Source organism: Strix uralensis, chromosome 14 (assembly GCF_047716275.1).
Source record: "Strix uralensis isolate ZFMK-TIS-50842 chromosome 14, bStrUra1, whole genome shotgun sequence".
Classification (NCBI taxonomy): domain Eukaryota; kingdom Metazoa; phylum Chordata; class Aves; order Strigiformes; family Strigidae; genus Strix; species Strix uralensis.
Genome location: NC_133985.1, coordinates 16,396,300 through 16,418,757, shown reverse-complemented (window position 1 = coordinate 16,418,757; position 22,458 = coordinate 16,396,300). Strand labels below are relative to the sequence as shown.

The window sequence follows — 22,458 nt, the reverse complement described above, 5'->3', positions numbered from 1 at the left end:
AGACCTAATATTTATTTTACCAGTCCCCCCCAGCAGGGCCGTGGATTGTCACAGCTTTGCTATTGACATCAGCCGAGCCGCACGGCTGTTCCCCTGGCATCTTCCTAATCACAAGGGTTATTTGCTGTTCATTTAAGAAATGAATCCACTCCCCATTTTTGGAAAAGCTGTACCGCTGTTGTTTTCTTCTTAAAAAGAAAACCAACATCCCATGCCTGTAAATGATCGATCTAGTTTATGGTACAGTCGAAACCCCTTAACTGTTCCTGGAATAAACAGCGTTCCTTCCGAACGGGAGGCACCGCCGGGGAGCTGCTTTGGAGCGCTCCCGCCCGCGGGAAAGCCCCCGGTGGGCCCGTGGCAGCCCCGGCCAGGGGGCGCGGTGGCCGGCAGCCTTGTCCCCCGGCTGCCGCGGGTCCGTGGGGCGAGCTGGAGCCCTTTGGGGACCACCTGCAGCCCTGCCCCGCCCTGCTGAGCCCGGCCCAGGCCCTGGGCCCCACTTCGCCCCGGGGGCCGGCTCCTTCCCGCACCTTCCCCCCCGCCGGACTCCTCATCCCGGCGTGCTCCGTGCCTTGACAACCGCTTGGATTTCTCAGGGAGAGCGATAACCAGCTCCCGGCCGGCTTCTGCCGCCGGGACCGTCGCTTAACGGCCGTGGTTAATGGGCTGCTAATTGCGGAGCCTCTCCGGAGCAATTAAGCACCTTAGTTTGCCCACGCCGACCGCCGCTTCGGAGCCCGCTCCCTGCCCTCTCCCGCAGCGCCCACCCAGGCACCCGCCGGTGCCACGGCATCCTCAGAGAGTCGTTATTCGAGAGTCATTAAGGGAGAGAGTCATTAGCGGGAGTGAGCGGGCGCGGGGGGGGGGGCGCGGGCTCGGTGGGGCGGGGCCGCCCTCGGGCGGCGGTGGGCGGGGCCGACGAGACCACGCCCCGCCCCCCCCGCGCGGAGCGGAAGTGCCGGAGTTGCCGCCCGCCGCTGCCGCCGCGCGCGCGGGGGAAAGTTGTGCTCCCTCAGGGCGGCGGCGGGGGCGGCCGCGCCGGGCCGCGCTCCCTCCCTCCTCTTCCTCCTATTCCTCCTCCTCCGTCTCCTTCCCGGCGGCGGCTCCGATGCGGCGGAAGCAGAAGCGGCTGCTGCAGGCGGTGGGGCTGGCGCTGGCCGCCCTCGTCTTTTTGCCCAACGTGGGGCTCTGGTCCCTCTACCGCGAGCGGCAGCTGGAGGGCGGCGGGGCGGCCGGCGGGGAGGGGGCCGCTGCCGCGGGGCCGCCGGGGGCAGCGGCCGGCGAGGCGCCGGTGAGTGGCGGCGGGGGGGGCTGTGTGGGGCTGAGCGGTCTCCCGTGTGCGGGGAGGGGGTGTGGGAGCCGCTGGGCGAGGGGCGCGGTGCGAGCGTGGCGGGGGGATCCTCCGGGGGAGGGGGAGCAGCCGCCTTCGCATGGACTGAGGGCAGAAGGGGTTTGTGTAGGGGATGGGTGCGTCCCCCTCCGTGTCACAGGAGGGAAGAAGCCTCGGCAGTGGCTGGGGGGGGAGAGGAGTGCAGGGGGTGGCTCCTGTGCCCCTGAGGAAGGAGCTGCTTTTCTGTAGCCTATATCTGCGTTGGAGGGGGAACGCGAGTACTTTCTTGGCAATTCATGGATGCGGGGACCCAAGGATCTGCTTGCCTTTTTTGGCTGAGCTTGGTAAGGGAATAAAACACATCCTTGCTCCGAGGAATAAGGGAGGGGAGCTTGTCCTACCCTTGCGAATTTTCTTCAGTAATTCTATCTCCCAATGGTGCTTCTCTGCCATTTCTCTTTACCTGCCTTGAAAGTGTACAGGGAACGAACATCACCCGTTACCACTGGATCCCCGCAGAGCTTAAGGCAAGGGCTAGCAGAAAGTACCAGGTGGAGCTTGAAGATTATGTCTGTGTACGGATCCTCCTTTGGGAAGAGAGGAGTGGATAACTCCTCCTGAGAGAGGCAGAAGATGCCTGCTGTATCCATGGTCTGATGATATTGCAGCACATGACTGCATTCCTTTCTTGTCCCGCTGGTGTAGTAGTAAATTTAACAGACAAACCCTTCTGCTTAGTGTGTGAGACAGGAAGGCTGGATCACCCAAATTAGACGTTTGGAAGCTCAGTTTAGCTGCATTTACTTTTGGCTATGTAATTGCTTTATCCCCTTCTGGGTTTGGCTTAGTACCATTAAGAATGATTGGGACTTGAAAGCTTGAAATGTCAGTGTGTAACTATCAGTTCAGCTGCCACCCTACAAGGCTCTGCTTGTTCAAAACCACTTAAAACTCTTAGTTGTCTAAATCTTTCCCTCCTTGGAGACTTGCTGCTATGACTGCACCATAAAGGTAGAGAAACCTACTGTGGTAATTTCTGCTCTGAGGGAGCAAAGGCTCCCAGAAAGAGGTGTAGTCAAACTGAGGCTGTGCTCTTCCTTCCCAGAAGAAACATTTTTTTTTTAAAATTCAAGCATTTAGTGCAAGTCTAGGTATAACCATGATCATATCCTTGTAATGTCCCATGCTGGTAAGGAAAGGGATCAGCTGTCACCTGCCATAAATCATAAATTTGTAACGGATCCTCAAACCTGCACAGAAATCCCTTTAACGTACACAGCGATCATTACATTCCTGAAGTTCCCAATGTTACTGCCTTATGCTCGTATTTCTGTTGGATGCAGGGAATCTATTTTGCATGACTGATAAAAATCAAGCCCTGTAGTCTACTGATCCATAGCTTTGCATGGTATGGTGTTATGGTGAAATGAAAACCATTGTAAAATCATGTGTCTTCCAGAGATTGTGAGAAGGTTGGTAATTATTCTTAGGAAGCTTCAAATCTCCTTGCTGGAAGTTAATTCTGGTTAAATCTATAAGGAATGAAACAACAGTGACAAGCTGACTTTTTATTTTTGGTCTTCTAAAATTGTCCTTGAATTATGGGGCTTTGGGTAGCTGTAAGGCAGGCAGTTCCTACAGTGCAGTATGTCACTGCAGATTTCTGTGTATGTTCTGTGTTCTCGGTATTTAGATATCCCTTATTGCTTGTGTTGTGCAGAATGTTGACTCTGTTTTTCTTTGTCTGTTTAAAGTATGGCAGCTGTCAGTAAATTGAGATCTGATTTTGTTTTGATGGTGTGTTGAGCTGGGCAGGAAACATCTGTGCAGGTTACAGGAGAATTCACAATAAAACCTTTTCTGCCCTTGTGTAAATCAGAGTTACTGGGTGTTAGGCTGAAGGCTTCATCTTCCAGTCTAATTAACATGGAGTTATGGGCTGCAGTGGGTCTGTGAGTGAGACCCACTCATGATATGAGTGGATATCATATACCTGTTTTTTTGAAGGATGGGGCCCTGAAATGATAGCTCCTGTTACACTGAGCAAGGGAAAACATACCCTAATGGACAACTGGCTGTCTTGGTAAAAATAATTTCAGGTGAAGCAGAATAAAGACAAACCAATTTTTTGGGGAGATTCTTTTTGGGGTTTTTTTGTTGTGGTGGTTTTTTTTTTTTTTACTGTTGTCATAGAGGTATCTGCCAGCTGACTGCAGAGAGGTTTTTGGGCATCCACACATTCAATGCTTCCAGCCTCTCTTCCTTGGTCCTGACAAGCATTTGTGGTTTTTGTACTGGCTAATCAACTTCCACCTTGTAAATGAACATGCTGTTTGTCTGCTTGTTCATGAAGCCACTCAGAAGAGTTGACTTTGTAATATCAAAACTCTAGATGATAGGAGACTATATCATAAAAAATTATTCTTATAACAGTCAGAAAAGATTTTCTTCTGTTTCTGGCTTTAATTTGCCTTTTTGTGCAGGCTAATCTTTGAATTGAGGACATTTCAGATGTGATACAGAATTGAGCTTTTCAATGAAATCTCTGTCCAGGCTCATTCTTTCTCTTTAAATGGTGCCTGCTGTTTCAGTCAGTAATTTTATCTTTCAGAGTAACAGCAAAAGGGGAGAAAAGGTTTTAAGAAACAGCTGAATTAAAGCTATAAAGCAATTCCTGGAATGTAGAGTTGTGATGCTGAAATTTTGAAGTTTAAAAGCTGCTGGGACTTTGTTTTGTTGTCTGTCTTGTGCTGCATGTTACCTTCAAAATGGCAATATATCAGTGTAGGCGATTTTGCCTTATTTAATCTTTCTAGTGTCTGAAACAAACGTGTCAGAAAATTAAGCAATCAGAAGCCATGTAAATATATTCTAGGAAAGATTATGCTAAATGGTTTCTGCAGAAGTGCCTAGGCAGCTAATTGCTTCTGTATTTACATGTTCAGGGGAAACATTATGGTGGCTGAAAATAATGTATTGCTTTAATAAGGTGGATTAGGTCTGTGTTCTTCCCTTCTGCTTTTGGGTTTGTTCTTCTGCAGCTCTGTTGGGTGCTGCTTGTTTTGCAGGGAAGGCGTGGCCTTAAGTCATCAAGGTCTTGACCTCAAGGTCGTGCTGCAGATCTGTTTAGAAAAGCTGATGCATTGAGTTACTCTTCATCTTCACTACAGGTGCGTGCTCGGAAGTGTCCTTTATCAGTGTGTACGTACAGTTGCTCAGCAGATGGTACGAACTAGGATGTCCTCTTTTCATGGTGTAACAGGTTTGGCTAGTGTCGTGGCTTTAAATGGGGATGGTGGTGTCAAGGTACTGAAGTGTTTCTGCTGACAGCAGAAGTATTGGCTTAGAAGCTTCTTAAACTTCATGATTGTACTTTTTTGCTCGCCAGCGTGCGTGTATCGGTATGCTCATGTAACACAGATTGACTTTTGTGTAGTTCCATCTCTTTCTTTTTTTAACAGGCATTCAGTAAGTAAAAACATATGATCTGTAGGTGTGGGGGTAGGAAAAAGCAAGAGAAATGCAGCTATTCCTTTTGTCACTTGAATCTCTGCTGTCTGCCTCGGAGGCTGCTGGGCGTCCTCAGCCAAAATGTTTAATTGATGTGTAGTCCTACAGTACGTAAAACACAGATGAGTTAGTTTGTGGGCTAGTGGTTTATTCTTGGGCTAAGGCAACTATTTATGTGATTTCTAATCCTCTGCTGAGATACTGCTCTGTACCTGTGTGGTCAGGCAGGAGATCTGCTGTTACGGGAATGTGGCATTTGAACTCGGAGAGATACTAAGCTTGAACATCTTTCTTTGAATTGCTGGCTAAAAGCATCGTAGCAAATTAGCTGCCTTTCATTGCATTCGTTTTTATCTGATGTGATGCATGCTTTATGGAGTCACCCTGTAGCTTGTTGTAGTAGTAATTTGTGCTCTATAAATTAACTTGTGAGTATGATGGAAGTATATAAATCACATAGGTGATTGTGTGGTGCCCTCTGCTGCCAGCTGGCTGAGTGAAGTGGATGTACCTGCCTGCTGGTATGTCGTGAATGAGACATCAACTGCAAAGTTAGGATTGAAAAATGGTTTGTGAGAATGATTCTTTTGGTAAGTTTGCAGTCGTGAACTTCGGCTTTAGTGCAATTAAGCTTAAAGTTTCCATCCGGTATTGCTGAAAATGTAGCCCTAATGACAAGCTGAGTGGGGAGCAATGTTATGCTGCCTTCCACGCTGCTGCTGCTGCTCGTGTCCTCCTCAGCAGAGAAAGATGATCGGCTTTGCCATTCTGACCTGGAGGCAGCTATGAAGCTGTCAAGGATTGTCAACTTCATGTTGCAGTTGGCAAAAGCTAATAAGGAAGAGCGTGGTTTAGCTGCAGACTGTGTGCTGCCAAGGCTGGGGAGGGAGGAGAAGGGCTTGGGAAAAGTGAGAGGAAAACCTTTCTGCTCTCTGCCAGCCAGGGGTAAATAGAACAACTGACTTACCATACCTCCTAGGCAGATTTCTTTGGCAGTTACACTGGTCATGCCCTAGACTTTGCTACTGCCATTGAACTCTGGGGCTTGGCTTCTCTCAGACCTCTTGGAGACTGTCATGTTGGCAGTTGTATTTGCTAGTCACTCATCAGCTGATACAAAAGCAAACTTCAAAAAGCTTATTTTGGTAAGCGTAGTGTAAAACAATTGGCATCTAAGGACTGAAGTGCAAGTGCTGAACAAGCCTGCCTTAATTTAAGAGTGACTGTTTTCCAGTATGGACTACTCTAAAGTTGATCACTTCAGTGTGCTTGTGAAACAAGGAGGTTTTTCCTGGACTAGATTAAGTGTGGACCACGCTTCTGATTAGCAAAGTGAGCTGAAGTGAACATGAAGTGGCTAAACCATCTCACAGCTGTGAAGTGCAAAGTAAAATTTGGAAAAGATGTTTACTAAGAAACTGGAGCTTTCAGCAGTCTTCATTCAGGGTCTCATTATTCCTTCTGGTGATCTTCACTGTAACGGCAACACGGAGCTGAGTGAACAAATGAGCTGTGTGCTAGGTTTCCAATGCTTTGTGAAAATAAAGGTTTATTATACTTGCTGTTCTTTAGGGGAGATTGTGGAGCAGGTGCTCCTGTTACTGGATAAGTGGCTCTGTTTCACCATTCAAACACACTCCGTGTGCAGTCCTTAATAGCTGCAATAGTCACCTTTCCTCATGGAAGGAAGATTTCAGCAAGAGAACTTCTTTGGTTCCTGGCATCTGGACTACTTTTTAGGTCACTGGTGAAAACCATAATCGTACGGTGATCTCCAGGGCTGTGTATTTTTCCCTGTATGAATATGGATCAAATCATGAGACAGCAAGATTTAAGAGCAACTATATAGCTATAAATTTCCTGGCAGATAACTGCTATGTGTTTGAATAAGTGGACTGATAAACTAATGGAAAGTTTCTTACCACAGTTGAGGAGTGTTGGTGAAATTAGGCAGAAAAATGCTACCAACCAGACTTTGTTACACAGTATCATCTTCCACTCCCTGTTTAAATACAGTTACAGGCATCACTAAAAAAAAAGATAAAGAACTGCAGTTAACCTTCCTGTCCCTCTTGTATTTGCTTCCCTGTGGAGCCAACTGTAACCTTATTGACATTGCATAAGAACAGATCCTGTTTAACTTAAACTTTGAGGAAGTTGTTATCCAGGTGTAAAAGCAATCTGCATGCTGCTCCTATTTCTTTGCAACCTTTCCTCTACCAGGCAACACAGGCTGGTAGCCTTCAGCTTTCTTCTGGAAAGTAAAGAGCTGGTGGGGTGCATTAGGAGGTTGTAGGAGGTATTCCACTGTGTGTGTGAAATATCACCAGGAAGAAAAAAGAAAAACACCATGCTGCAGAAATTCTTTTTGATCAAATATGAAAGCAGGCATTTCAACCTGCTAGCTTGGTATCCTGTTGACGTTAGTAGAGCTGTTGTTGGTAGGCTTTTGTGGAGTGCACCTTAACTGGAGTGTGCTGTGCTGAGTTTCATGGTACTTCAGGGTGGTGTAAATGCTTATGTAAACAAAACTGCAGTGATATTTACCATCAGAGGCCTCTCTCTAGTATCCATCATGCTTCATGTTTTCCATCCTGTTAACTCTGTAGAGTAACCTCTAAGTTATGCTGCTTTAAACTGTTTGATAGTAGCATGAATAATGCATGATACTGTGTAGACACAGGGAGAGAGGTGGCTTCAGTAATTTTGTGCATATGAAATCTTTTAATAATAATAGGTACTCTCAGGTTGGGTGACCTGAGTGTACGTGTAGATTTTCTTTTGGATCACCTTTACTAGAAAACTGGAATTTTCCAATGGCTGAATGGATTAAAAACTGTCTATTCTGATGGGATGCACTGTGATGGCAAGCAGACATTCATGATTATTTAAATAATCATTAATTTAAGTATTATTTAAATGTTACTTCAATCAGACTGAGGTAGATTGGGTTAAAGTTGAATAGTTGCTTTGTGTTAACCTTGTATCTATCTGTGCCTATTCTGGAATTAAATCAGGAATAGCCTTTCTGCCCTTCTTGTGCACTTTGCCTTAACCTGAGCTAATGTCCCTGGACAGAATGGTTTTGGTCAGTCCTAGTGCAGTTTGGCCACCCACGTATTCCTTCTAGATACAGCTTGGCCTAGGATTGCTCTGCCTCTAGAGAGAAGTATAAAAGACATTCTGACTTGACTTCAGGTCCCAGATTGTTTGCAAAACAGATAGCTGTCAGTGGGGATTTTTAGCAGTTAACAGAAAGTGTGAATCTGTTTATCAGATTTCACAGACTCCTGAACAAATCCTGATGCTCGAGTCACTTTCAGGAGTATAACAGTGTGATGCTTTATTTCCAAATCCAGGGATAATAGCCTCCACCCTTCTAATTTAATATTTTTATGTTCTACTTTTGTACTGCCTTTCGTCTTGTTTGTGATGAATAAACTTTCAAATTCTCCGTTATCTCTTTAAGAGTCTACTTGTAGTTTTCCCTTCAGATCTGGCATGCTGCTCATGACTTCTTACAACCCAGGGAGCTAGGAAGTGTTACTGGTTCTGCTTTATTCAACATGAAGCCTAACCTCTCAGTGGTAATGGTATCTTTTCTATCAGTGTAACTGACACTCGTGGTATTTCCTGCATTTTGTGTTACCCTGGCTAGATGATGGATAGGTAACAAGGAAAGGAGTGTTTATCTACGCAGCTTTGTTAAGAATATGAGTAGTACTGGATATCAAATTATGGCTGACTTGTCAGACTGTGCCTCTTTCGTTAGATTTAAAGGGTCTGGCAAACGACTGGAGAAAGCTACAGATAAGTAAATCAATATGTAGCACAGTAAGTTGCCAGGCAGCCCTCCTTTTCAAATGCCTGGGTAGAAGAGTAACTTCTATGGTCTCTGAGATCTGCTGGCAGCTCTGCATCCAAAGTCCTCTGCACCCCCTAAAATATAAGAAATGTGTCACTTCACATGTCTCCTTATTGTTCATAAACTTGATAAAGCTTTACATTGCAGCTTCAAAGAAGGGAGTCTACTGTTTCTTGGTCCTTAAGTTTACTTTTCTTTCTAAGTAATTAGCTCTTTTTTTTCTGCCCTTTTGCAGTTCTTCCATTTTCTCTGATCTTAGCTCCAGGGTTAAAAGAGAGCTCTCTAGAGCATATAACTATAATTAAGGCTTTTTAACCACAGTTACAGTGAAGTACAAGCAGTGCTCTGGTGTTGCCGATACCCAGGGAAGAAACTTACTTCAGTGGAAAAGCTGCTGATTTTATTATAACTGAACTCTCTGCTATCCCAGTCATGCAGTTCCCTCTGATACTGCTTCATGCCTTCCCACTTTGATAAGTTATCTTTCTAAGGTTGATGACCATTAATGGCATATCTTCTGTAGCTCACGAGAATAAAAATATTTATTCTGCCTGTCATTTTCTTGGAAACACAGGCTGCCAGCTATTGCGAGCAGTGTCCCTCATGAGTATATTCAGAAAGCTTGAGGAAATGTCATCCAGCTCATTTCCAAGGTCTGACTTATTTCGGTCTTACTGCAACTCTGTCTGGGCATCTGAACTGAAACACAGCTTTCATTAACTGTACCCACGGTTGGTGGCATTCAGCAGACTTTCCTCTTTTGGAGGTCATGACATAAACGCATGGACGTGTTGCCACCAATGTGAGTCAGGGGTAAAATTCCTCACTTAGTCTAGGTGCTTGTGGAGGTCTTACCACTACAGTGGACAAGAGCACACTTAGTGGCAATTACTAAACAGTAGCTGATGGCTTCAAATTCGCACCCTACAAAACTCAGTTTATATAACTGTATCCTTTGCTTTTCGGTACTAGTGAGTCAAACTGAAATGATAAGCAGTTTAAACATATTAAGGATTTAAAATGGAAACCCTGTTTTAAGTGAGCTGGTGTAACTCCTGTGGGTATTACGATTCTTTCCTTGGTCAGAAATAGAAGGCAAAGGAAGGGGAGGAGGATGGAGTCAGCAAAGGCTTGACTGCATAGTGCTGCCCAACCTGGTGGAGAAGTTCACTCTTAATGTTTATTTGGTGATTGTGTCTTCCAGTCTTGACTCCTTATTAATTTTTCAGCTGTAATACCTTTTTCTTCCCAATTAGCACAGCAAGTAGCAGAAGGCAACTACTAAAAACTTTCTGAATAGTGAGTGCTGGCATCCTTCCCTGTTATGCTGGGCACTGCCTCTGCAGCGAGGTAACTAATTTCTGTTCAGAGTGTCATCCCTCAACACTAATATGTATTTCTTGCATGTATGTCATGTAGCTGATGTAGCAGTGACCTGACACGTTTCCCTGATGTAGCTTTCAAATAGAGAACCTGGCCCGTTCTGGTGGTTGCAGTTCACAAGGTGACTGCTGAAGTCAAACTTCCAAGAGGCATTTCAGAATATTTTTTTAAATGCACAGAAACTGCAGCTGTTTACTGAAATAATGACCAAGGGGTTAAATTTCAAATAAATTTTGAAGAGTGTTTTTTCCAGGTACGAATATTTGAATATATGTCTTAAAAATTGGATGTTTGTAAATGAACTCTGTCTTCCTGCAGTAGAGCTATTTGGTCATAAAAATAAAGGATTTGCAGAATAACAGTAAATCAGACTGTCTCCTGCAAGAATCTTCTGGATGCATGAAATCTTCCTTCTTGTTTGACTATTTTCCCTTTGCAAAAATCTGATTAGAATGACATTTTGTCTTTGTTAGTCAAAGTCTTGTGATGTTTTAGAGCTTTATCAGATCTTATCTGGAAACACTGTCAGCTGTCCCTCCTACATGCAGAGCTGCTTTGCTTCTGCCCTCTTGAACAACTGTTTTTACAGGATTAAATTGTTATGAAAAGTTCTGCTCTGCTTGATCTCTAAAGCCTGAAATCCTTTGCTTGCGGTTACGTGTGCAAGCTAAGGTGACTTTTCAAAGGAAAGTAATTTTCTTCTCCATCTTTGCTTGTGATTATTCAGAAATCTTGCTTGTGATTATTCAGAAATCTAATATTTAAAACCTCTCGTAGTCAGTCTTGGTTTTTCTCAGTGGAAGATTGTGTAGGCTTGTCTTTGTATAAATTACTTTTACTTGTGTTCAGTTTCATTTGGGAAGTTACTTTTACCTAATTCATGATACTAGCAAGACAACAATTTTTCTCCATGATGGAAAAGAGATAGTTTTTTTTTTTTCTTTCTTGAGCTTACCTAGCATTTCTCAGCCTTCAGATGAAGTCCAAAGAAGAAATTTTCACACGGTCTAGTAAGCAAGAGCTGTTGCTTAATAAATAAAACAGGTTAAACAGAGTTTGAGTGTTCTTAATGTTTAGACCAAAGTTTTCAAAGATGTCTTAGAATGTGATGTTCCTTTGAAAAATAAGTCTTAGTGACTTTGATCTAGGGTATGACACAAAAATAAGCACATAACCAGGTCTGGTTCTCATATGCTTTTGTTTGTTTGTTTTATCTTTTTAAATATTATTATTTTTAAGAGTGAGCAGCTCCTTCACTTCTGCTCAGACTGACTTTAATCTTAACTCTGCTTCCTTGGAAGTGGCTCTCTTTAGAGATTACTTTCAACTCAGATAAGTAAAAGCAAAATATATTCCCTCACTAAAGAAAATCAGAACCCCAAAAGCTAGATAAATACAGGCATAACTATGTTGTAAAGGGTTTCAGTTAGACAAGTAAGTTATTTTATGTAACATTACAGAAGGTCACTTAAATTTAGCCCAACTGTCAGTTCATGTTAGCCACTACATAACAGGCTTATTCTGGATCTCAAAAAGAAGTGAACCCTGTGATTATCTTCTGTCTTCTCATTTGTCTTCCAGGTGGCCTGTTGCCAGGGTTTAGTGTGTGATAGCCAAGTAATAAGGAATAACCCTTTTTTTCCACTCCCGTGTATGTTAGTTTTGCTGATCCACCAAATACACCCTGGACTGCCACTTCTCTTTGATTCTCAGGCTACAGCTTACTGTGTTGGAAATATCTGAAACTCCTATTGATATTTTGTTGTTGCATGCTGCCTAATTCTTTTTTTGTGGCTGTTTTTGAATCTGATTCAAGGTACTAATTTAGCCTGGGGTGGAAAAAAGTCTTCCTTCAGAAAACCAACATCTGTTCACAGGTCTTGTTCACAGCAGCAAAAGAGCTGTATTGGTACAATTAAAGTGTTTGGAATGAGACTTCTCAAAATTATTTTGTTTGCCTGATTCTGAGGGCATGGAAGTGAGCTGCAAAAACATCTGCAAAGTATTGGAAGACCTGAGATTTTGATATAGAAACTGGCAGAAGTGTATTTGGCTATACATACAGAGACCAGAGGACTATCCAAGTTATGATTGTTGCCATTTTCCTGCTGTTGCTGCTGATTCGTTGGAAATATGGTTCTTTCCCTGTTCTGCCCCAGATTGTTTCTGATCTTCAGATGTGGGTTGTGTGCCCTGTGAATGGGGATGTGGAAGACTGAAAAAGTCTTTATCTGCAATGTGTGAGGCCTTACTTGTGTTGTCCTTGATTTTGATTGCTGCAGAGTATCTGTGTATAAAAGATAATAGGTTTTCTTTCCTGTAGTTGCTTATTTTCTGCAAATAGGAACTTGGGCCAGCTGATTACAGAAAAAGAATCCTTGGCAAAGCAATTACAAACTAACAAGAAAGTGTCTCGAACCTCAATCTGTGCCAAGACCCTTTTCCTTGTATTTTGGCCAAAGCTGTTGTCAGCATAAGCTAATACTGGTTACCAAGGGTGAAAGGCCTAAGTTCTGGAAGCAAGTGATGTCTTGTTGTCTTTCCAAGTGCTGATATTTTTATAATAAGAGGGTGCTCATAGTAGAAATGCATCTGAGACGCTGTGAATTGATGCACGTAAGCAGAGAGCACAGGCATAGCAATAAATTAGCTGGGAATTGTCAGTCGTGTAAAAGAACTCAAATATTGGCTTAACCTGAAAATGTTAAATGAAATTTAAAAGACTACAGATTTTCTCTCTGGATCTCTGAAAACAATAACAAGTCATCTGAAAACTTGTTTTTTAAAATTATTTCTAGAGGGTATGTGTTTTCAAGCCTAATGCAGTGAAGTCTATTTTTATAGTCCTTGAAAACAAAACCTGACAGACCATATTTGCCAGCACTTATATTGGTATGGTGACAGTGCTTCTTTTTAAAGCATGCCAGAGGAAATGCTCTGTGCTGGAGCATATGTCAGTGATTAGTGGGACCAGTGCTGCAGTACGAAGTGGGAGAAATATGGCTGTGTGTAGCAAAAGCTGAATGGACAGAACATGAGAAATGTAGTGGTTTACAGACTGGGAATGGGCAATAGTTATTTTTAGGGTTATCTGTATGTAACTCACATGCTGTCTTCCAAATCAGTTGAGGTTTAACTGAGAGGACAACTGGTGCCTTTGTATGTTTCCCTTAATTTCTTCTTCATTTAGAAAACTGTTTGCCCTCTTCAGTCTATCACTGTTTATATAATGCAGGTATTTGCATGCTTTGTTTATGCCAGAGTGAACTGAAAGCCCTAGGAAGCGAGAGACATTGGTACCCAACTCCTTTTGTGGATTTAGACCTAAGTGGGTTTAAGGGCTCAGGCAGAGAGTGATCCTCAGAAACCAGCCGATCCTCTCCAGACCTGACGTCCTGGGTCTAGAGTTCTTGCCAGTCAAACCCCTGGGGTCTGTGCTCATGTTTTCCTTCTGAGTAGCTCTTTCCACCTCCTTCTTCTCCCTGAAGCCCAGCAGCCATCCTTAGCACTGACCACCTCTTGTCGAGGACGCTGAGTTCAGAGCACAGCTCTGACCCGAGCTCTCCATGAGCCACGTGGGACTCCAGGTACTTGCGTTTGCAGCCCTGGGGTGGAGGGGGGAGGAGGACAGTGCCCTGCTACCCTTCCACAAAGATCATCGATGGCTTTTACTCAAGAGTTGCAGTGCAGTAGCTACAGCACTCAATCGACTTTGCCTCATGGCTTTGACCATGCAAAATAATAAATAAGCCCCACTCTGTGTTTGAGAGGATCAGCTCAGACATCAAAGCATGCAGACAGGTATGAGGATTCTTATGCGATATAGAGGCCACCTCATACCTAAGGGCCACGTACCTAAGACCTGGAGAAATCAGAGATCAAAAACCCGTCTTACCCAGTTGTTTTGAATTTGATCGTAAAGGTGCCTACAGACTTTACTCAGGGACATAGACCACACTGTGGGAATTGCAAAGCTGGAAGTTGAGCTGCGAGATGCACAGCACTGCAATATTGCAATATTAAAAGTTTCGCGTAGATTTAGCCCTTGACATCATAGATGCACTCAAGTGCTGTAAAAGATCTTCTCCTGCCTTACCCTATTCTTCCTATCTTGTCAGTTATGTTGGAGTATGCCAAAATTTTTCTATTCGATATAAATGGGAGCAAAATGAAAATGCCCTGCTCCCTTTATCACAATTTATGTCTGTATTTGAACTTTGCCACTATTTGTTTATGAAAACTGCTTGTTTTCCCCTCTGAAATCTTTTTGTCAGAGCAGCTCAATACAACTTGGATTAAAAGAAGTCACAATAGGTTAGAGAATCCCTGAAAATAGAAAAAGAATGTATTAGATTGCTGTGTAGCATTTCCCTGCTAGTATCAAAATTAGACTGCTACTTTTTGTAGAGTAGACATTTGGCTATTAATATTTAAATAAATAATGCAAGAAGCTGAGTTATTTCCAATTAAATCCAAGTTATAAAATAGTTGTCTAGAGCTCACTGCAGCTATGACTTACCTGTCTTATGCTTTCTTTGTGTAGAATTTTTCCTCACATTTAAGAGGTTTTTAAGGCTATTTTAGGTCTGTTTTTTGCTAGCCTGTAAAGTTCTTGCTTTTGAATAACTCTTGAGATAATTAGAAAAACAGAATTAGATTCTTTGGGCCCTTTAGGGAAAAGTGATGGCTTCATGAGGATTGATGATGCATTCCTATAGCATTCAGGAGGCCCAGTCAGAAATCTGCAAGAAGAAGGTAAAACACCCAAAGAAAGACTGCTTCCCATAAAGTAACATCAGCTGAAAGTATATTTATTTTCTTTCCCTAAAGTTGCTCAATGGAAAATGCCTTAAAAATTAGATTGTTTACTTGTACTTGTACCAAAAAAAGCAGCTTCTCAGCAGTGCAATAATTTGATTTTTATACTGTGTCATAAGTACTGCACAGCTCTGAGACAGCTGGATTTTCACTGCTGACTGAATCCAGTGTTTAAAGATCTTGGGCATTTCCAGTCTTCTGATGTGTGGTATCTCTCTAGGTTTTGTAATTGTTTCATACTTGAATCTGCTGGCTCAAGCTTGAGATTTCTGCATCCAGTTTCTTCTTCCTTACCTTGTCAGAGCTGCAAAAGGATCTGACTTTGAAACCTGGGTTATTTTTAATCTCTTTTCAATTCCTTACAACTGTTTAAGGTCTAAACATTTAAGAGGAGCACTGGCTTACCTCATTTGTGAGTCACACCTTCACAATAACAGGATGCCTTCGACAAAATGTTTTCAAGCTCATTGAAGTTGGATTCATTAGTAATGGGTTCATGTGGGTTTTTGGCTATATCTGCAGATAAAGTGTGGGGGTTTTTTTAGCAGAAATTCATGTACAGGTGGCTCTTTGGAAGGCTGCTGTTTCTGAGTAGCAGAGGAAAGGCAATGGCTACGACTGGAAGATCGGCAGTGAGGCATGGTGTTCATCTCTTCTGGAAGGCTATTGATAATTATCTGTCTCTTGCTTGTGAACTGTTGTGATGCACTGTTAAGGTAGACTTGTTCATTGACCCCAGCAATCTCCTCTGTTCAGGAGGTGGAAAAAAATAACAAAGAAAATTTTCTTCCATCCTATTTATAAACTTTGTCACCTTAAAATGAATGAGTTTGGGCATGTGTTCAGTGCTGCTGGATTATGCAGTTAGGATTCTTTTCTGGCTTCCTAAATGAGAACAGTGTGTAACACATCAGCATTCAGTGTGTGCGTGTAATCTGTTCTTGGTTCTGTGCTGCATGCAGTTGGCACGAAGGGTCAGGAATTAAATAAAGAGGAGATCAGTTCATGCACCTGGATCTTGTTTGAAATCACAGGGTACAAAGCTTCTAAAGCTGTTAAAAACTCTCAGCGGCTCCTCAAAGGAGAAAGCTGGTTGGCAGAGAAGACCCTGAAAGCTGCTTGGTTATGGAGTACTCTTAAAATTTAATGAAATGTAATCCAACATTTTAATTGCCTGTCTGGGCTTATGAATTTAATGTTGACTTTAGCAATTCTGCTTAGTATCTAATGGGGCTAAACTCTTTGTGTAACAATGAATCTCCTCCAAAAGATCTTAATCTTAAGAAATACTAATACTTGAAAAAGCAGGGAGGGAGAGGCAGCAGTTGCAAAGATATCACCTGGTTTCTTGAAGCTCTTCAAGTGTCTTTTGTGGTTCAAAGCCATCTTTGCTTTAGCTTATGTTATGAAAATTTCCTCCTTACTAGTCTGCAGAATGGCTTGGACAACCTACAGTGAATATGTAAGAGATTACTGTGATCTGCAGCCAAAATGGTGGAAGCATTAAACATTGCTCTTTAGCAAAAGAACTGCAGAACAGCTTTCCAAAGGGATTTATTGTACCTCAACCAGTAGCCACAAATGCTGGCTTGTGTCCCTGGAACGCTGAATGTTTGAGAAACACAGTTTGCAGCAGGAGTTAGTCAAGAGTTAGTTTAGGTACATCCTTGCCACGTAATGCTGTACCATCTCTTCAGTCAGTCCTGCAATATTACAGGTTTTTGCTGCTTTGCTGTTGGCTTTTGATTACCAACTCTGCCTTTGCTGAGAGGTGGCAATAAGAGAACACAAGGAATGCTGCTGAACCTTTTATCCTCTGACTGCAGAACATGAGATCTTTGTAATTCATCTGTTTGGGGTTGAAAGGGTAGGCAGGGAAGGTTGTGTTATATCTTGGATAGTCAAACTGTTAACAGTTTTTTCTTTTACACCTTTGTTATGGCTGTGTGCCCAGGCTGAAATGGGATGCTACTTTAGTGATTCTTGCTCTTCATGGTGGTTTACATCAAGCCCAACATAGGACAGTAAGCGAACTGGTGTAGGCCTGGCCAGTCACATGTTCACTGCCCACAGGAGAGTCACTAACTGCGCCCTTTTCCAACCGCACAGGCTGATGTGGGAATGAGACTGAACGTGCTTCTCTGGGGCAGTGGACTTCAAGGAGAAGAGGAAGTAAACGTCCATTTCTTCATCTGTCCTCCAACAACATCCTATCCCACACCCAGCTGGCAGAATGGGCTGCATTGGGCAAAACACTTGGCACTAACTCTAACAAGGCTGGTGGTTTCGTAGTACGAGACAGCTGGCATCCCGTGAATCTGACACAGTGCTTGACATAACTATTAATCTATGTTAATGGATTGCCTGAATCACCTTAATTTTTCATTGTGGAGTCAGCAAGGTGGATGCTTCAAGTCTGTGGACTGAATATGCGCTGCCAAGGCACCCACCCAGCTCGAAGGTGGGAACCGCGTTCTGGCGCAGCAGGTTGACGCACAGCTGATGCGGGAAGTGCTTGTACCAAAGTAGCAGTTTTGGAGTTGATGGATTGCGTGTCCTCTCTTGCTTTCATGTGTCAGAATAGTTCTGGTTTCTCTAGAGGTCTACAGCTTGAGATTGAGAGAAAATGTCTATCATGTAAACACTTTTCTTTTGTGTTTATATAATAGAAACTGTAAATGTTAAGGTGTTTTGTTACCTTGCAGTGTAATGTACCATTTAGAAACAGAGTGGCTTTGGTTGGATGGGCAGCTTTCAGAAAGAGAAAGGGGTCTCTGCTGTAGCTTTTCTCTCCATCTTTGAGTTTCTATTGCTACAAGGAGACCTGCTGTACTTTGGAAAGGTTATAGTTGAAAGAAGTTACAAAACAGCACCCCAGGAGGGTATAATCTCCTCAAAGTAATCTCTTGGGAACTGCACATACTTGATAGACATTTCAAGGCATAAGCCTTCTCTAAAAAGTAAAGGGAAGTTCATTGGTATCCAGACAAAGACCCTTTGACCACCTGGACTTGACTTTAGATGTTGTCTGCTCCTTGCTTCTGGGTGAGGAAGTGCTGTCTGAGCTGTGCATATAAGGTGTGCTGCAACATTTTAGTAGCACTTAAACTCCCTTGACCTAATTCGCTTGCTTTTTCACTGGAGCATGGATTAGCAGTGGCTTGCTAGTGTAAAAGTAACCGGCAGTTAATTCTTGTAAGTCAAGTCCTGTATGACTGTGAATTTGGGTAATGCCGTCTTTTTGGAAAAAACAGGGCAAACTCCTCAAATGAATGTGATAAAGGATAAGCAGGGGTGATCCTGGTGCCAAATAATGACATGACAGGCAAGACTTGGATGGTGTTGGCTACTTTTGACTGCTGCTTTTTTCTTCTCTAAGTCATGACTGATCTCAGCTCTTAGCCAGAGCAGGCTTCTTTGGAGGCCTTAACACATTCCACAGGATTCCAGATTGTTCTGAAAATACTTTCTAAATGCTGTCTTAATTAAAGATTTCTTTAAGTCAGAATTAAGTTATTAAAATGTTCCAGGCATTTTCTAGAAGTCTTTGAAAGCTGACTATACATTCCTTTCAAAGTTGATCTACTGCCTGTTATGGGTTACAAAGTAATACTGTGCTATTTGTGGGTTACAGATTCAAATAAATGTATGATTTTTTTTTTTTTTCTTGCAGCAGTTTGCCTTTTTGTGAACTGACACTGCCATCGAGTCACTCTTTAGGATTTTGCAATTGTGTAGTTGTGGTCCTTTAGCAGTAATGGAAGAAAAAGTCTGCATAAGATGAGACTAACAGCCATCTAAAATGTCTCTTTTTTGTTTTGCAGAACCTGTGGCTGCTTCTAAAATAGTGGATGATCATACATGATAGGTTTTGTACTTCACAGAAAAACTGCATTGTGTGGAGCTGTTGGCAGCTCACACAGCTGTGGTGCTGCAGGTATTTAATACAGTGCTTAGGTGATCTGAAGATAACAAGTGCTTAAGAGATGTGCCTTTAAAGACAAGTTGTGCTGTCCTGGGTCTGTCCCTACCAAAATCTATGAGAAGAGGTAGTTCTCTGCCATTAAAATAGTGATGAGAGCCTCAAACCCAAACCATGTCCTGACTTTTTTAGACATGGATCGAGTGCTGCTGGTTTGGGTTTTTAATTAGAATTTTAGGATTTTAAAGGCACGCTGCAAATAGCTGTATTCTGTGTATCTAACTGAAAAGGCTGTGTATTGGAGGGAAGTGAATTTCTGTAACCTTAAAGCAGAATTCTTACCTTAAACAGTGTGTTTATAAGAGCTCTGGGTCTGCTCTCTTTCCAAATACATGTTCTGCAGAGATCATGTTCTTCCTTGCATTTTGCAGGTAGTTTGGAGGAGCTAGTGGCTTCAGTAGAGTTGCTACCTTTTCCTGGTGAGTGCAGTTAACTTCTGCAGATGATGATATTCAATCTCTCCTTTACTCAACCAGTGTTCAGAAAACTTTGCTGCTGTTTCGAAGATTAAGTCAGTGCAGAGGTGTCTGTCTGAGCTTGCAGTTGGCCTTTGACATTTTAATGCTAAGTTCTATAAAGTTGCAAAAGGTTTCAAAAAAAAAAAAAAATTGCAGCCTTGTCTATTTATGTTGTTTCTGCTGGGGCCCACGAGCAGCTGTGAAACTCCTTATCAAGTTGATGTTCAGGTTCTGATTGGAAATTGCAAGAGCATGTCAGACTAGAGCTCAGCCCGAAAACAAATGTGTGGTTATAGAGTGCACTATTATCGTGTACATCATTGCAAAATTTTTTGCAATAAGTGGAATGTTAATTGTTTGCTGTTTGTTTTGCAATCTTCTGATGTATCAAAAACCATGTAGTTATCTATTCTTATTAAAGGTTCTGCAGTGGCAATGGATGGCTGTGTCCATATTTGCCGTACAATTACTGTTCAGTAACAGGAAAGCCTGCTAAGTGGTCAGTCAGTAAAAGCATTACTGGGAAACTACGTGCCTATTGAGCACTTAAAAGCTGAAGACAAATTTGCAACTGTCTTTTGTGTTCTGAAAGAAGGATGGGAGGCAGTTCTTACCAACTTTGCACTGAGATCAGACACTAAGCAGTGAAGGCAATAACTGAGTGCATTAATCTATGGGACCGAGAAAAACATTTATTTCCTAAGAGAACAAAGTATGACAGGGCTGTTTATCTCCCTTAAGTTTCCCAGGAGATATGAACCCAAAATACGTTGTGCTCAGCCTCTTCTATCACTGTACTAGATAATTTCTTTGTAAAACATCTTACCCAGAGAGATCAGCTTTCTAGCACAAGCCTTGCTCCTCTGTTCCTGCTCTGTTCTTGAAAGCGTTTTGCAAATTTGCCTTGTCTGTGAGAGGTGCCTCTTCCAGAGCAGCATGGGTAAAAACAGTTGCTTGCATTAAAAAGACAAGGCAATAACATAGTTGTGTGACAGTTGCTTTTCCCTGACCCACAAAACAACGTATATTGGGAAGGTGTAGTTGGAGAAGGTTTATGTAGGTTTTGGACCACTTCACTGCAATCTGAAACACAAGTTACATGTTTACTCAGCCAATTTGCACTTGCAGTGTATCATTCTCCCAGTCTCTTCCTCTGGATCGGGATGGTGGGCTGTCCTTAGGGATGTGGGACACTCTGCTCACAGACCAGGAAGTTGTGCTGGACACCTTCTATTTGAGTTGGACACGCTTGCCTGCCTGTTGGGCAAGTTGTTTCAGTTGGCTTCAACCTTTCCATACAGGAATGCCTGTTTGGGCCACAGGAACAGCTGAATTAGCTGGTTTTCCAGAATGTTTTGCTTGAGATTTCTCTAAAGGCAAAGCCATGGAAGGCTTTTTTAATACAGGAATTTGGCATGAGCAAATGCAAAGTTAGGCAAAGCATGTTGAGCTGGTGGCAGCTGAAGGCTTGTGTAGAAGCACTCCCTGAAGGAAGGGAGAGGCTTTCCCTAGTGCTGGTTGCATGCACAGCAGTGAGACTTTGCCCCTGTTACATTGCTGGCAGTGACTCACAGCCCTGTAAATCTCGGCTATACCTGTGATAGCAGTGGTTTTCCAGCATCAGTGTTTGTGTACGTTATATCTGTGCTGATTTATATTACTCAAGAACCTTTGGAGCAGGAAAACTGTATCACCTTGTTTGAATGGCTTTCATTCAGAGGGAAAGGAAGACCTGGGTAAAAACTGAGTTTCTTTCCGGATTAAAATCCCTGCTCTCACTTCATTTGAAGCAGTAAGCCACTATTTATTTGAGATCGAGTTTAAATCTAAAAACCACAGAATACTCAGGAAGGGATGTCATTTTGAGCACCCCTACTGGTGATAACCTGGATAAAACAATTGCAGGAAATATATTTCTGGGGGAGAAGTGAAGGGAGGTACTTGGGGTGTGCCACTTTTATGATAACTTCTGGAGTTTACGCCTCTCACCAGAAAGATTTTTGATGTTTGACTGGTACAATCAAAGCCAGCTGGATTATGGGAATTTTAAGGGGTTTTTTAAAGCATTTTTTAAAAAGCCCAAGAAGTCCAATTAGTAGAATTCAATTCATAGGAGTTTAAAAATTAATGGTAAGTTACCTTATAAAATATAGATCACTTGGGACTAAACTAAGAGCAGACATATGGTTTTGATTTTTATTTTTTTTTCTTCAAACTCTGGCAGGGTACTGAGGCCAGACAACTTTATTTTCCTGATACATTATAACCAGCTGCAGATGTTTTAGACATTATCGCTTCTAAATGGGCTTTGACAAATGTCTCCTGGAAGCCAGCAGCTCTAAATATTACATGCAGTATGTTCTGAGGAAATGTTGAAAATAAAGTTTTAGGAATTAAATGTTCAGTGTCTGAATCAAGAAAATTTACTTTCTGCCCTTGTCAGGGGATTTGCTAGCTGAAAACATCCTTTTGCAAGACATGCACAGATGTTAGTTGGGACACATGTAGAGAACAGAACAAATATTGACATGGATGATCTTGCATGGTATGCTATTTATTGGCCCTCTATTGCTGACGCTGGAAGGTGGACACTTGCTTGAAAGGGTACTTCAACACATCTGCTGAACTGAAATTTGTAACAGGTATGCAACCTTTCAGCACTGAGGCAAAAAAAAATTGCCATATGTATTTGAACATACGGAAACATTGTGTTTTGTGTGTCAGTGACAACAGCATGGCCCGCTACTACAGAAACTTTTGTGATATTTCAATTACTCTGTTCAGGATTAAAGAACTTTAAGTAAATATCTTTTTGTGCTTTTTCTTTGCTGCATACCTTTGAATTGAACACTTGCCCAGAAGGACATCTTCGTGTGTATGTGTGTATATATAGTACAAAATGTTGCTTGCATGTTCAAATGTGTGGCTTTGGGGTGGAGAGGGACTATATGGTTATTGACATGGGAATTACATCAGAAGTCCTTGACTTCCAAAACTCAGACAGCTTGATTCATCACTGCATAAATGGTTCACTTTTTTTTTTTTCCCCCCACACCCTGAGAGATGTTGGGAAAATATCTGTGCTTTGCTGCAGACACCTCATTAAAATGTG

General features: G+C 42.5%; 1 protein-coding gene across 4 annotated transcripts in view; it reads left to right on the top strand.

The window, feature by feature from the left end:
- Positions 1 to 987: 987 nt before the first annotated feature.
- The window catches only part of GALNT10 (polypeptide N-acetylgalactosaminyltransferase 10), an 88,017-nt gene continuing 66,546 nt past the window's right edge, over positions 988 to 22,458 (top strand). For 3 of the 4 annotated variants that reach the window (XR_012630826.1, XR_012630827.1, XM_074883485.1), the window contains exon 1: positions 988 to 1,291. Coding sequence is in view for 1 of the 4 variants with exons in the window: in XM_074883485.1 (XP_074739586.1) it covers positions 1,109 to 1,291 (183 nt within the window). In the remaining 3 variants the exon portion in view is untranslated. Of the gene's footprint in view, positions 1,292 to 21,034; positions 21,139 to 22,458 lie in introns of those variants that run through there. The other variant, XM_074883486.1, reaches the window with a different exon arrangement.